The sequence below is a fragment of the Polyodon spathula genome, chromosome 2 (genome assembly GCF_017654505.1).
Source record: "Polyodon spathula isolate WHYD16114869_AA chromosome 2, ASM1765450v1, whole genome shotgun sequence".
Taxonomy (NCBI): Eukaryota; Metazoa; Chordata; class Actinopteri; order Acipenseriformes; family Polyodontidae; genus Polyodon; species Polyodon spathula.
Window position 1 is genome coordinate 35,612,638 of NC_054535.1, and position 16,662 is coordinate 35,629,299.

Below are 16,662 nucleotides of genomic sequence, written 5' to 3' on the forward strand. Positions count from 1 at the left end.
TCTTTTGAGCTCTTTCTTAGACCTTAATTGAATTGCAGCCAGACTTGCATGCTGCCATTCCACAGGAAATGGTCAGCAATCCATTAAAATGCCATTAGATATCTAATTTGGAACTTAATCCCTAATTAACCATGCTGCATACTCGAGACATGTGGGTGAGAGGGTGGGGGTGGGGGTGGAGGTGGGGGGAGGGTGTCGGGAGTTGAAGCGTGAAGAAGGTTGTTTGTTTTCTCTGTAGTAGTGGTCACGTCTCAAGCCGTCTGGTAACCCAGGGAAACCAGACATGATGTAATGCCAGACTGAACTTGAACTTTAGGTACTTAGAAAAAGGGGAACAATGGACCCCAGCAATCAATAAAGTCTATTTTCCTCACGATTATGTGAGGATACTTTTAAGTTAACCTTTAAGGAAGAGGCAGTATGGACCCAGTATGGAACAAAAAAGGAGGAATGATCCACAAACAAGATCCCAAAGTAAAGAAACTGTTTTTTTTTTTTTTTTTTTTTTTTTTTATCTCCTGTGCTCACTATCTGACCAGCCCTGCAGATTCCAGCAGGATTAGGACAGTTCCCGCTCTGCACTGAACCGTTTGCCTGCTCTGTATGTTCTTTGTTCAGTTAGGTAGGGAAAAAACTTAATCTCTCATTTCCTGTCAGATGATTTTGGCATGCCAGAGAGAGAGAGAGCAAAAGGGAGGAGGGAGGGAGAAGCACTGCCCAGAAATTTGATAGACATAATCCCTGGTTTTAACCATGTTGGGACTGCATTCATCCACATTTTTTTCTGGTTTGAGCTTGTTATGAGCTTTTCTTAAAACTTTGCATTTTATCTTCTCCCTTCAGAAACTGCATTTACACATCGTTTTAAAGTTTTTTTTTTTTTTTTCATAAAACACAGAAAAGTAATTTGTAGAGAAGAATACTACATTAAGGACCCCTGTGCTTAGGCTTGTTGTGAGAGAATAAACTTAGTGTTCCACATCCGAGCTTCTGAGTTCCAGTCCAAAGGGTGCATTATTTAACCCTCTACTTCTAAGAAAAATGTTGCAACTTCAGAATGTGGGATACAATAGTTGTTCAGTTAGTTTCTTTTCACTACTTTTCCCTTTTTAAATAAACCTCTCTCTTGAAACAAAGGCAGTTTTGTTTCTGTTAGACCCAGTTGACAGAATATTGAGCATGCACTATAATCACAGAGCTGATAGAAGCGATTGTGCTGCACAGGTATTGAAGCTGGGAGAGTCTTGCCTGCCTAATTATTCAACACATACATCCTAGGAAAGCAACTAAACAACACAGTGCTTGTCTGGGGGTATATTTTTGTTGAACCACAGTGTGTATTAACAATTACAGTTTTGTCTTACATTTGCATTCAATGAATAAGACAAGGCAATTGCCCATTATTGATAAAAAATGGGGTGCAAACACAGACTTTAAATCTGAAAACAGGCTTGTCTAACGTCATTTGCGAAGGAGACAGCGTATCATCCTACAGTGAAGCTCTTTGTCCTGGTTCACATTTTGCAGGCTGTAAATCTTTGTTATCTGACCTAAAGACTAGAGAATTTTGGGTGGAGAACTTAAACGCAGCAGAAGCACTACATAAACTAAAACTAATCTTGGTTTAAAAGCAAAACAAATCCAGTTTCACAGAGAATCTCAACATTCTGTTATACAATAATAAAGTCTTATCCATACAGTAATGCTTTCTTTCTTTTTATTTATTTATGTATGTATGTCTTTGGCTTATATGTCAGGCATACAGTATGTTACAAGTCAGTGGAACTGGAACAAAGTGGGGGTGCTGAAAGCCATTGAACAAAACTGTAACTGTAACTGTATATGATGGACATCATGCAAAGCCAGGGGGTGCTACTGCACCCCCAGCACCCATAGTTCCAGCGTCCCTGTTACAAGTGTTATCTTAAATATGGATTTTATGTTTTTTTTGTAAAATGTTTATACAAAAAAGTATTATATATTCTTATCATTACATTTTGTAGGTTAGACCATGGAACAGTAATTCCTCAGGTGTGTAGATCAGACCACTGTTTTACACCATATGTTATGTACCAGAGAATGCTGATAGGATCAGAACTTTTCTTTCTCTTTTCAAGATTGTGATATCAGCTGGGGAACAGAATTCATACTTTTAACCTTAAGAAAGGAGGCTAAATCTGCTTTGGTGAATGGTTCGGTTTATTTTTCCTTGCAATGCTTTAAAAGCAATTTGAAACAAATCAGTTTTATACATGGTTTTGTATGAACAGGATTCACAATAGCTAGAGGTTATTTGCACTCCTTATAGGAAACACTTTATCAAAAGTAGGTGGGTTTTTTTTTTTCATAAAATAGTTGGCAGTAAAGTGTACTTAATAGAATCAATCTGGTAAGGATTATTTTGAAAATATTAGCTAACTCAGGAATGTGCAAACATATCATTTAATATTTAGGAACACAGGTCTGTAATATAATTAAAATTTTCTCTTCATCTAAAGTGCAACTTCTATTTTATAAAATCTGCTGAATTTGAAAAAAAAGGCTGTCTCTGGAAGCCCTTCTTGAATAAAAATATACAGGGTAACCTTTCCCTATTTGTTCATTGTTAAAAGAAGCAATCTTCTGTAAAGACATGACACACCAGCAGAAATAATCTGTGCTTTAAAATCCATATATTCTTATTTGCGTAAGCAACCACATTTCTGGTCCTGTTTTGACTGTGATGGAAATCTTTTGTTTCTTTGCTGTTTTTTAACTGGGGAGATACATTATAAGGATTTTTCAAGCACAACATTTGAATTAAATTGCTGTTTCCTGTTACCTAATCACTTATAATGTAGATCATTATTAGAAATCATGTATCAGAAATCAACCAATCAAAATTCCAGTAGGCCTTCATCTTGTCATTAAATTCTACTATGGAAAGGAAATAGTATGCAATTATGAAGGTTTCTTCTGTAGGACTAAGACAAAAGACTTCTCTTCAAACATTTGTTGAATTGTATTAGTTTTAGTACTACTATATATAAGTGAATGTTTAAAGTTATGGTTGAAGTGTTGTAGTAAAATGTTAGAACTACCCTAATTGACCTTTCTTTTGTTGAACTGTAATTATGTATGTGGTGTCTCTGTGGTTTTGACTCTGTTGTTCATGCTAAAAACAGCTTGTTATGTTCATGGTTGCTCGTTTCTAGGGGTGAACCACAAATTGCATGTTGAGAATACTGTTTTTTTTATTTTTGTATTTAATTTATTTGTGTCATTTCACTTATTCAAAGCAGTTGAACCACATAGCTGTTTCTGCATTGTTAATTAATTAAGCAGTGGTAAACAAAAAGAGGTACAGTTGGGGAATCAATAGTGCTGTAAGATTAGGGTGTGGTGATCCAATAATACCGCTTTGCGGAGTATATGTGGTTTAGAAATTACCAACTCTGTTGCCCTTGATAAACCACACTCCCCAATAACTTCCTTATTTCCAAACTACTTGGCATATGTATTTAGCAGGGGTGTGTATGGGGTCTAGATATACAGTACTTATCACTGTATTCATTTTAGAATTAGCTCCTGAACTAATTTATCATTTATTGTTATAAGTGACCTGTTATTTACATGTAACATAAAGGTATGTATTGTGTAGTATGAAGAAAATAAAAGAAAGATTCTGTATAATGCCTTCACCATTTTAATTACTACATTTTCCCCTTTTTTGTTTTGCAGTCCTGGTACCTGGGCGAGCTTAGTTCCATTCCAAGTGTCGAACGGGACTCCGATTCTGCCAACAAGTGTCCAGAATTACAGCATAAACATCATTGGTGAACCCTTCCTTCAAGCAGAAACAAGTAACTGAAGACACACAAGAAAGGAAGCAGAGCCAGCAGAACTGAGAATAGTAAAAACACTACATAGCAGCAAGCAGCACTCATACAATCTCCATTGTCTCAATAGGGGGGCAATGAAAAATTACTAAAAGATTGTTTAAAGCGCTCTGATATGGTGATACAGCTCAGCTCTTGCCAGCTAGCCTTTGTAAAAAAAATTTAAAGAAAGGAAAATGTTGATGTATATTAGATACAACTTTAGATGCCTTAATGTTTGCATGATAAGCTAGTTTCTATTAATAGTTTTTTTTTTTTCTTTATGAGCTAATCCTGGGTTTGAGTGGGTTTAAATCATAAAAAAAAAACCAAAGGCTGACTGGCAAGCAACTGAATTGTAGTTTCAAATTAAATAGGCTGTCACCTGAAGAGGCCCATGAATCAAACCATTCGCTACATTTCCATAGCAACAAAGTTGAAAATCAGATGTTTTTCTTGAGTTTGCCACAGTTCTGTCAAAGTTAACCTTTAACCTATAAACTTATTGGTCTTGTTCTTATATTTAGATTAAGGATAAAGGTCAATACCTACACTAAATGGTTTACTATTACAATATACCTAATTAATGGTAATGATAATTGCCTCTTGCATAAGTGAGAGCAACATGAATTTAGATATTTCCCTAACAAAATTTTAAGCATATAAGAGGCAAGTGCAATTTTAAATTTAATACTGAAGGGAAACTATAGTCGATCAGCCCTAAGACTCTAAATTGAGGGAAATAAAATGTTTGGAAATTGTTTTTATTTTTTATTTTTTGTAAGAAAAAGAAAAAAAAAAACTCAAACAATTTAGAGTTGTATCCTTAATTTACATGGGGAAAATTATTAAAAAAAAAAATGTAGACTCAACTGTGCTTGATAGGCAGTGTAAACAAATCATAAATATGAACGAAACAGCACTTATATTTTTATGAGCCGTTCCCTCCCCTGGAGGTAGTCTTTATTTATTATGAATTAAAAAGTGGAGTGTGAAAAACACATATTGTGTATAAATGGCTTATGAATCCAGCATCACAGAAGCAAAAAAAAAAAAAAAAAAAAAGATTAATTTGGCCGTTAGCTTATGAAGCTACCGGTTACGAAAAAAAAAAGAGTGTAGGCTGTTCATGTAAAAAAAAAAAAAAAAAAAAAGAATAGAATTCTGCACTCACAAACACTAGCCTGACATAAAGGGTGCTGAATAGTTGCATGGTGCTTAGTGAACACTTGTGATTCAGTAGATCCCTTTGATCATAAACACTAGCAGTGTGCATGGCAGTTACTTTGCCTCTGCATCTCGAAACAAGATATATATAAAATAATCTTTCCAATAATATTAATTTGCACGAAAATATATAGTCCACATTACGTGCCTTGCCTTTGAATATAAAACAGAGACATCACTACACTTGTTTTTTGCTGCATTTATTACCATTTTTAAAATTAACATTTTTATGATAAACAAATAATAATATTTTGTACTCTGGATGAAATTGTGACATCATTGATTTTTAACTACATGTACTACTTTATCTCTCATTTATAATGCATATCATGGCTGTGTATAGTTGCCTTTTAAAAGTTTATAATCAACCAGCATTATTTTCAGTATTTTTGGTGTTTTATTTCTAATAACCTTTCATTTTTTCTTCCATCTTCCAATTACTATTTTGGGGGTTTTCAGATTTATAAGAATTATGCAATACCAAGTTTTGCCTATGTAGGTAGTGCTTATAGCTGTATTGATTATCATAAGCTAGTATGGAGATAGACAATATTGTATGCGTTCATTTTGTTGTTGTTGTTGTTGTTATTGTTGTTATTGTTGTTGTTATTGTTGTTGTATTTTTTTTTTTAATTGACCAAAGTGGGTACTGCTTTCTATGCAGTGTGATAAGGTCCTTTTTGTGTACAAAGAGATGGACATGGGGTGTTGTTTCTTTTTTATACTGGGAGGGGAGGGAGGTGATTATAATAGTTTTTTTGTTTTCTTTTTAAACTCTGCAGCATAGGAGTGAAGTGTGCACCAGTGGCCTAATACAGGCTGCAAAGTCACTGATCTGTCTACTGTGACAAACTGGTTCCTTCTTTTAACTTCCCACCTGGGGTGCAAGCATGATTCCTGGAAGAAGCTCATTATCATAGGAGAACAGGCTTGACTTGAGTACAGTAATCAACCAGTCAAATCAGAGAAGCTTGTTCAGAATTAGAATCGTTTATCTAAGTTTTTATTCAGGCAAATGTATTATATATGCAGTATATGGCGTTTGAGCTGACACACCGATGCCCTGTGCCGGGGGAAAGAAATGTTCAAGCAGCAAATTTCATTTAAAAAAAAAAGTAAAGAGATTATTGAGAGTATTGGAAAACAATACTGGTTTGTTTTCTGAAGACTATGTTTTAAAACCCAATCTTCCCTTCTTTATAACGCATTGTATAAACTTATTTAAACAACTACAATATATGCAAAATGGCTTCCTTAGCAACTGCCTTAATAAGCCAAGTGACTTCTTATAAATTTGCTACAATCATAAACGCACTAATGTGCATCCTGTATGCATGTGAGAACTCTTGAATAATGAAGCTAAACAATACATCAATTACAGTTTAATCTACTATGTGCCGCCACCACCACAGTCTAATTGACAAGATCATGAAATCTGAATTAAAAAAAAAAATTAAAAATGGCTGTAGAGTTTCATAATTTTAAGCAGTTCCAACCGCACAAATAATTAGGTTCAATTATCATTTAATTTAGATTCAGGGTATTTAAAGGCTTACTATGAAGCATAATGAATACAGCCTGTAATGGAAGCATGTGAAAAAAACAGTGTTGTTTTCGGGTGCTATTGCTGACTTATTAATACAACACTTTACTATCTAGCATGCAGGCTGTACATTTTAGCTTCCTAAACTTGTTTGCCATCTATAGTAGCAGCAGTTTACAAATTATATGCATGTGATTGCTCCCATAAAGGAAATAAGAACTGAAGTGGCTGTACATACTATATCCGGCCCTTCCAAAAGGCAATATCTTTTGGAACTCAAGTCATGCCTCGTCTCTCCTACTTCACCAAGATGCTTATTCTGACTCAAAACCGAGCCACCCCGTTCTATGTGCACTGTTCTGACTTTATTAACTTAAGTGCTTTGCAGCCTCTGAGCCCCCCCTGGCGATCCCCTAGTGTGACAGGAACCTGTAATGCTTGTTTAGGGAAACAAAAGCAGTGAACAAAAGCAGTGAAAAACAAAAATCATGGCAACAATTATTATAGCAATAGTTCTGGATGTATTATTCACTGGCAGCTCCGTGAAATATATATGAATGCCTGTGAAGCTGCATGCTATGAGAGAATCAAGGGTCTTTCCAATGAACCACCTGCCTTGTAGACAGCAATTTGTACACTGTATAGTTTTTTTTTTAAGGTTTTCTCCTTTTTTTATTAATTACATACCCTGTTTTATAAAGGTAACATTTTTTAAACATTCTAAAGGATATGTGTGTTATTTACAATTTTTTAAGAAAAAATAAATACATTTTTGCTCTTGTGGATACTGGACTTGGGTTAAAACTCTCCAGTTTACATTAATTTATATATTAAAAATGACTGTCCATTTAGCATTTTTCCTACATATTCCAATACTTAAAAAGTACTGGGAACATATCCTTTACAGAATTGTAAATGGTGAAAAGTTGTATTTTATGAAGGCTATTTTGTTATATTAGTGTTGATGAATTTGGTTTTTGGAAACATTTCATAATGTTGGAAGTATCACTGTTTTTTTTTTTTTATTAGTATGGCCTTAGCAAGAGTTCTTGTGATTTATTTTTTATACATACCAGTATAGGAGTTACAACATGAAATGGCAGACAAAGAATTTAAAAACACCTTGTTACCTTGATGTGTTGCTATCAGAAGGGGACATTTGTTAAGTGACACCAGAAGTAGTTCTGTCCATGTACTGAAATGAGAAAACATTGTGTAAAACTATGAAGGCTGTAGCATGGGATCATATTATACAGTGTACAGTAATTTTAAAAAATGATAAAAGGACAAGGCAATGTTGCTGGCAGTTAGGCCCGAAGCATGATTACCATATACAGTTCACACTTTTCTTTCATGGTCGTAAGTAAAAAATTAATAAAATAAGCAAAGCTATACAAATTTATCAAAATATTACAGCAGCGTGCTTCCTGGATCCTTTTCATTTTAATTGAGAATTCTTAAATGTGCAGGCTAAGCAAATTAGCAGTGAAAAAAGCCTGAAGTTGCATGTCAGGACTCCATTTATGTATTGAAGGAGTTAAAAGAAAACTGCCTTCATATTTGCACTTTCTGCTAGTTCCCCTATTCCTCTCAATTCCACAACAATTGTGTAGGTGTGGTTAACAGTTGGTACCTAAATTACATACATCACTAGAAGATGGATGACAGCCTGGACTACTGATTTTGCCCTTTGACTTTTTAGGATCAGTATATTCAAATGCCATTGTAGATGCTTGTACTGTTTTTATACCACAGCACACAATGTTACAAGAGGAGAAGATGGAAATGGTCAATTTTTACATTTTTGTGTTAGTTTGTTCTACAATGGTTGTATGTAGTTTTTTTTTTGTTTGTTTTTTAAAGGGCTGAATAAGTTTTAGATATCTGGAAATATTGCACATGTATGAGATAACAATTTTAACAGCAGTAAACAAAAATTGCATCAGTGACACTGGCTTTTTACATTAGAATACTTTGAAAACAAACCCAGCTGTTCTAGATACATTGCTCTGACTATTGTTGTCCAAACCAAGAACATTGGGACTATTGGGAAGCAAGGAGGTCCAGTGACACTAATAAAATTTCCAGTGTAATTCATACATTTTTACAGAATGAGTTGTAAAACTGTGCTACAGGGACTGGTGTGACAAATGTATTTACTAATTGAAGACATGTTGTAAGACGTGTGTTCTATTTAAATGTGTTGTTTTTGGAGGGCACAGATTACTGCATGAACTAACATCAGGTTGTGTGAACAAGAATGAAACAAAAACCAGCAAATGTAACTTTTAACAAAAGTTAAAAAAAAAAAAAAAAAAAAAAAAAAGTCAAATAAGCAGTGCCTGTTCAAGCTCACAGTCTCTGTGGAGTTCAGTTGTAAATAAAGCTCTTGATAGAATTGTTGTCAAAATGTCTAAATACAGAATGTGAGGGACGGCTCTTCCCGAGCCTTTTTTTCATTAAAGTTTGTTTGTTTGTGCTTCATAACTATGACAATTCTAGCCAGCTGGGATGGAGTGGCCCCTGTCTCTTGTAAGATCTTGATATTTCTCTGAGGAAAAAAAAAAAAAAAAAAAAAAAAAAAAAAAAAAAAAAACTTATGTAGGGCAGTGTGTTTCTTTAGTCTCAATGCTACATTTAGTACAACAGTAGATGACACATAGTCAGTTTAAAATGCTTGCTTGCTACACAGCAGGGTTGATCCATTTTGGATCTTGTGGCACTTTTATGTCCCTTGGCTAAAAACATTTAGAATTTTCAAAACAAATACAAGAACAAAATCAACGCTCCTCAGGCAGATACAGGCACAAGTCTGTGTAGCTGCCTGTATGTAACGTATCATAATCTAGTTGCCTAAATGTATTATTTCTTTCTGTTTCTGGAACTTAGGCCTCTTGACAGGAGCAGGAGAGGGAGGGACTAATGGTTTCAAAAACATGTTTTGTTGGTTATTTTCTTTTTAAGGGACTTATTTCCTGCCTGCTGTCTTTGGGCTTGTTGCAAATGGTACAGGGGATAAAACTGCCACAAGATTAAAATCAGTGTAAATAAAGCTTGACTTATTGTGATTGTTACTGTTATATCCAACTATACTGCTAGCAGCTGCTCATACTGCAGTCAATTACTGGAAGTGGATATATTTCCTATGCAAAACTGTTTAAACAATAAAATGAGCTATGCTACAAAACACTGTTGCTTCTTGAGTTTTTGTTCCACTGCTTACCACCATCTACCCTCAACTGCCCTTCATAAAAATACAGTGGTGTCAATTCAAGCCATTTATTCATTTTGAAGAAATAAAAAGCAATATTTTTTGGACCATTATGTAATATATTAGAATGTATTTCCTTTGACTTAATTGAAAAAAAAAAAAAAAAAAAAAAAAAGGTCACTGACGTCAGGTTCTGCAAAAGCCATGTTATATTTTTTCACATGCATAATGTAATTCATGAATCAACAAACATGGATTTCAAGCTGGGACCTTGTGCACATATGACATCAGTTTAAAGCAATTTTGACAACAGGACTAAGGCATTGAACCAGGATTCATATATTTGACTTAAAACCTTTGCTCTGTTTTTAATCCAAGTTTCAATATGCTTTGTACTCATGGTATATTCCATATGCAGGAAGAATGTTTGTTACACAAATGGGGAAACAGATTGTTGTAGGTGGTTATATTTATTGAGTTGACAGAATTTGGCCCATAAAAAGCATGCTAAACCTTAGTCTAAAAGCAAATGAAAAACTATTACGAAGGCAAGGAAGCATAAACTACACTGTTAATGGTGTTTATGAAAAGGGTGGCTGAAGCTATTCTTCAAAAAAAAAATACAGTATAGTTTAATTAGAAGAAAACCAACACCTGGCCCTGGGCAGAAAATGAATTAATCTGGCTGCAAAACAAAAATAATATGTGACTATGCTGATATAAAATGACCCAATGTAGAATAGTTATCATTACACCGTTTATCAAAATTGGCCAGTTAAGTAAACATCTGGCTTCAATAACACCAGAGTCGGGTTTTGGCTGTTCTCATGTCCTACATATTTTTCAGCCTTTTTTATCAGGGGCTGCTGTCAGTGATTTGATGAAATTAAATAGGTTGCAATTCACCATATCATGTTTCACAGGAAAAATAAAGACAAATTTGAGATTTTTAAGTACACATGGAGACAAATCTCAACAATTCAGGCTATGGTCTTTTAACTGGGAAAATTGTGGGTGGAGATATATCAGTGTTCTCTTCCTGGCAGGCCATAAAAAAAGTTAGATTTGATTCAACTATGGTTATTGTGGCTATATTATTATTATTGCACGCAATCTTTCATACAAGGATTTGCTCTTAAACGAGGTAACTGGATCTGCTGCTGAAACTTCAGGTTATGTGCATGCTTTCGCTGTGCTTTACTACACTTTCAGAAACCTGCAGTGTACTGTGAGCAGATGATAGGGTGCACAATCTGAATAATGTGTCATTCATTCAACATCAAAGGATTTGGTTTATTTTATAAGGACTATACTCTTCAGCAAATAACTGTTTATAAACAACCAGAGGAACATACACCATGGAAGGATGATCCCTGAATTCAACAGATCTAATCCTTATGGATTATTCCTTCTATGAGAATCTTTTTAAATTGCTTTTTTTAGGGAATACAAGAAGACAAACATATTGGTTCATTGACCCTAAGAAGTAAATATCTCAATTTGAAACATCTTCCTCAAAATCAATCAACATTATTTTATTTGTATTACATTTTATTATTATTATTATTATTATTATTATTATTATTATTATTATTATTATTATTATTGATAATAATTCTAAAACATTTTAAAATAATTTTCATGAATCCTGAATCTTCCTACTACCACCCACCACTATCTCAGATCATCAGGTATTTTTAATTTCATTAAGCAGTATACTTTATTGTCTGGAAAATGTTGGCTGAGTATGAGCTAGTTCCTGATGTAACAAAGAAGCTAGATCAGTCGCTAAAGTGGTTAGAGTAAAGGCTTAAGAGAAAGGAAAGCCTGAGTTCAATACCAACAGTAAAACCAATTATCTTCACAACTGGAGGTAGTTGAGTATTTTTCTTTTATAAACCAACACAAGTTGGTGGCATCAGTCAACTCTCGCCATATCATTGTACTCTACCAAGATACTATTGCAAAATAAAAATGAATGGCTTCAGAAATGTTCTAGCATGCTGGAGTTAGAATGGTATACAACATCATCTCCAAAAGATTCAGACCTTCTCAGCCATGGCCTTAGGCGTAAACAAAAAAGAAGGGTCTTGGTTGTTAATCAGATGAACCGGCTTTCACAGCTCCCTTTCCCATGTCTGTGGAGAAGCGTCATGACTGGATGACTGCGTTCACTGTTCTGTTCTTCTACGTCTCTGTCCCATGCAGCTGGGTGGCGGGGGGGATCAGTCGCACTACATGCTGAGCCTCAGTAAGCTTCTTCTAAAGGCGCCCGTCTTCTCTCCAATAGGACGTGTGGGATTAGGCAGCTAACTGTGGTTCCCATGGAGTTTCTTTTAACTAAGTCAGATTTACATAACATGCAGACAATGAAGCACTTTGCTAACCTACCCAATGTATACATTAGATCCATCTGCAGAGAGAAAAATGCTTACTGGTACAAAACTAGCCAGAAACTACTTTTTTTTTTTTTTTTTTTTTTTTTTTTAATTCCTCCAGGAGAACTTGCCTTGGTACTTAATAATAGGTCCTTTTTTGTTAGTTACTGTCAGAAAGGTGAATATTTATAATATCTGAATTAACAGCAGGTATACTCCTTGGTAGTGGTATAAATCTGCTCACATTCTATTTTTAATAGAATTGCTGCTGGACTAATTTTTACATCTCGAGGGGTTTGTGAAAGCTATGTAGAATTGTGGTAAGATAGATGGGTGCTGGGGCCACAAATTAGCACTTACACAACCACCACTTTCTGGACAATAAAGTATAACTCTTAAGGTGCTACGGTATGAACTGCTTGGGTGCATGGATTTAGACATAGCCCTGAAACATCTCTGTTTACACATTGTCACATATTCTTATTGTATATTGGTAACCCAGTGTGTACAAAAATTTTGACTTGTCTTTCTCTTCACCAGAAAGCAATTAAAAGCTGAAGGGGAAGTGATTTCATACTATTTTATGATGTCATTACTCAGCTGTGGATGAGTTGGAGGACTATGATATTAGCAAGCTGTTGGTGTGGCTCCAGTAACAAGCCTTATAAAGGTTTATTGCACTGTAGTAATAGCACAGGAAAGTAGGGTGGCATGGTAAATTATAAGAGAAAGGTTGCACAGAGATTGAATAAGTGTGGTAGGTACGTTAATAAGGAAACATTTATAAATTGCATAAGCACTTTGCAGACAGTATATAGCATACCGGTACCTTCCAAAAAGTACCAGTGGTCTAAAAATAATTTGAAAAACTTATGTAATATTCTGACAGAATATTTCCAAATTGATCTTTGCGATTTGTCGTACAAGAATGCAATGTCTAGTTCTGTGCATGCCACATACATGAAAGGATTATGCTCTGGTCTGCTGCATTAGCAAAAAAAAAAAAGAAAAGAAAAAGGTCTTCTAAGGTTTTTTGACTCTCATTCATAATGTTAATGTTCACCTTAAAACATATTTACTGTACATTACACAGCTTGGGGTGCTGACTAGCTGCCAAATTTCTATCATGACTGTGATTTATGATACATGATACATTTTTGAGCCCCAGTGGGGACCACTTAGCTGAAATATGAGAAAGAAAAAGCCAACTATGGATTCTAAACTCTGATGGCAAGTTTCTGTTTGGACTTCAAGGGGTAAATATATGTTTTGTGAAACAAAGCATACAGCACTTAGATAGAATGGTGATTTTTGAAGATTTTTGTGGCGAATAAAAGCAAAAAATGTTTAACAATGGCTTCAGCTTGACATGCCATTCTTAAGTGTCTTTGTATCTCCAGACCTCCAATAATAATAATAATAATAATAATAATAATAATAATAATAATAATAATAATAATCTTATTGTGTTGGAAAAATCTGGATGCATGAAAATAGCAAATATCTTTTTGCATGGAAATATTTCAACAATGCTTGAGCTGTCTCGTCCATCAGATTTACAATGTGGCTTGTCAAAAAAAAGACAGCCTGTACCCCAGCTGTCCTGAAACCCTTCAAATGGCCACAAAAGCTTCTTTTGTATTTGAGAAAATGCTTTTTTCATCAGTTCAAAGAAGTACATGGGTATCTGGTAGATTAACTACAAATCTGATTTAAAAAACAAAAACCAAAAAAAAACTTAAAAGAATATAAAATCATATGCGTCAGGAAATGACACAAGACATGAGATAGACACTGAATATACCTACAGTACAATTATGCAATTGGTGAAGGCGGTAATTGAACCCACAACTGTGTATTTCTTAACTGAGTGTGCTAATAATGTAGACCAAAAAAGTGGCCTTTTTAATCCAGGAATATTCAGGCCTGCCACCTCTTAAACTCCACCCCATCACCAAGTGTTTTTTTTTTTTTTTTTTAAAAGTAAACAGATGTCAAATGTGGCAACTCACATATTGCAGTGAGCAGAGATTCATTTTAAACATTCTATCATACACGCCATTTACACTGGGAGCCACTGTAATGAAGCAATCCCAGACAAAGGAAAAACATTCAATTAATCTCATAAATTATCCAATTTGTGCAGATGAAAACGGATCAGTTAAGAATGCTGTTCAGAAAAAGACTAAGCAGTTATATCCTTATAAAAGTTTACCACAGTATTTTTACAGTGTTCCCATGTTTTCCCGTGGTTATAGTATGCATTTATCATAGTTTACCCTTGTTTTTCCATGTTTATTAATATGCTTTACCATACCTCTCTGGTCTTTACAATCCTTACCTATGCTTTATTATACTTTGCTATGCTTTAACAATGGGAAACTTTTATAAGGGTAGGGAAGGACATAATCATTCTAAGCATTTAGCATTTAACAAAAGAAACATCTAATCAGTCAAACAATTCAAATCCTTTTTTTAGAGCTCAATAGATGTGCGAAAATAGCCATGTCATTTTCAAAAAAGACTAGCAAATGCATGATTTACAAACTGGATGCAAAGCTTTGTGGTCTAAAGTTCCACCTGCTGCATTCTATATAAAAATGTTCTCAATGATCACCACTAGATTAAGTTGACAGTAATTCTGCTTTAAATTCTGCTGAGACTTATATGGGTAATCAACAAGAAAACAATAAATGTCACCACACCAGCAAACCACCTACATTTTCGATAAGAGCATTAAGATTTCTTAAAGTTTCTTGGAAAACACCTTGAATTGCAGATTGTAGATGCAGGTGATTTAGTACCGGTACTGTCCTCCATTTTCACTGAATCTATTTCAGTTTTATGCTACCAGTGGATCTCTTTCTTGTTCCAGAAAAAAAAAAAACATCTCATTATAGTTGTGACTGACTGTATTACTTAGGCCAAATTATGTATGCCCTACATCCCCCACTAATCCACATTGTCTTAACATTGTCTGAACACACAAACTTCTGAAGACATCCTGTTATAGCAACAAAGCAAAACTCTTGATTAAATATTCAACAATATCTTAATTGGAAACACATACATACCACCATTTGTAGAATTTGCTTGAATGTTGCCATAGAAGAGAAAAATAAGGCGAAAGCAAAGTGTTATTGTTTCGTTATTGTATCGAACTGCAAACAACAGTTGTAGTAGCAAGTGATTTTCAAATGAAATCTGTTAATAAAATGAATCCGTTAATGCTTTGAAATTGAATCAATGAGGTCGTTAATGAACAGCTTTCTCATTAAAAAGCTTAATTGTCGCAGGTCATGTACATCACTTCCTGTTTCATCAACTAGATAAGGGGAACTTATTAATCAAAATGCATGTTAATGAGATCAAGAAAAATGAATGGAAGCAGAATTCACTGTTATGGAAACTACTAGTGTACAGGGAGACAGCTCTCCCACCAGCGAGCAGCAGCCAAATGGAAATACAAAATAATGGGAATATCTATTTTGTGTGTAATTTGTAAACTTCATTTAAAAGTGTGCATTTTGTCATCCAGAATGTATATTTATTTAGATCACTTTACATATAAAAAATGCTGATTTACAATTATGTGATGTGTGGGTATAAATCGAACAGCACAGATTTAAAAATAAATAAATGTGGTAGCCTTGTCAGCTCATGGAGGGTAGGCTTGGTTGGAATTTACTTTTGTACGTATTTTAGTATGTACGATTATAGGCTATAAATAAATATGTTTGAAGTGCAATTTGTGTTTGTAGTTGTTAGTTATTATACACGTATATCATGTATGTAACACTTCATTATATATTTATTAAGCTTTTAAAATGACGACAGAAGTCCCTAACCCAATGCATAATTTCTTTAGAATTAATTGTTCGGTGAATTTCTCTAATTATGCATTTTTTTTTCTGGTACTCTTTGCTCGCCTCTGCAGTAAACAAACTCAACATGAATGGAAATAGCCAACGGACACTTACAGTATTATAAGAACATTTTATATGCCTAAAACGTGTGAAAGTTGAAGATGAAAGCGTACATTGTACATAAAATGTGGGAGGAGTCTGACAACATTACAAATACGTTTCGGCAAAATCCATGGCAATGATCTTGATCACATTCCTAAGGTGGATCTGTGTGTCCTTGTACTCCTGTTCTTTGTTCTTGTGTAGATTGCGTTTCTGTAATATCTAATATGCCTTTTTCTGTACCAAGATTTCATTATTTACTCTTAGGTTTTTATTTGTATAATTCAAATACAATCTACAGTAGAGTACAGTACAGTATATTGTCTGTATCCAGAGTTCAGATAGGCTACAGTTGCATTGATAATTTATTTGTAGTAATATTACACTGGGTGCAAATAACGGTATATCATTTTAGCAATACAACAAACATTCAGTAAGGTTACAAATGGTTAAAACAAGCGAGTGAATCTCATTCATA

At 34.4% G+C, this 16,662-nt stretch overlaps 1 protein-coding gene across 14 annotated transcripts in view; it reads left to right on the forward strand.

Annotated features, from left to right (window-relative positions):
* The window catches only part of LOC121295772 (nuclear factor 1 B-type-like), a 137,564-nt gene extending 127,750 nt beyond the window's left edge, over positions 1–9,814 (forward strand). For all 14 annotated transcript variants that reach the window (XM_041220811.1, XM_041220830.1, XM_041220803.1 and 11 more), the window contains one exon: positions 3,721–9,814. In XM_041220811.1, coding sequence (XP_041076745.1) covers positions 3,721–3,850 — 130 coding nt within the window. In that variant the 3' untranslated portion in view covers positions 3,851–9,814. The remainder of the gene's footprint in view (positions 1–3,720) is intronic.
* Positions 9,815–16,662: the final 6,848 nt, after the last annotated feature.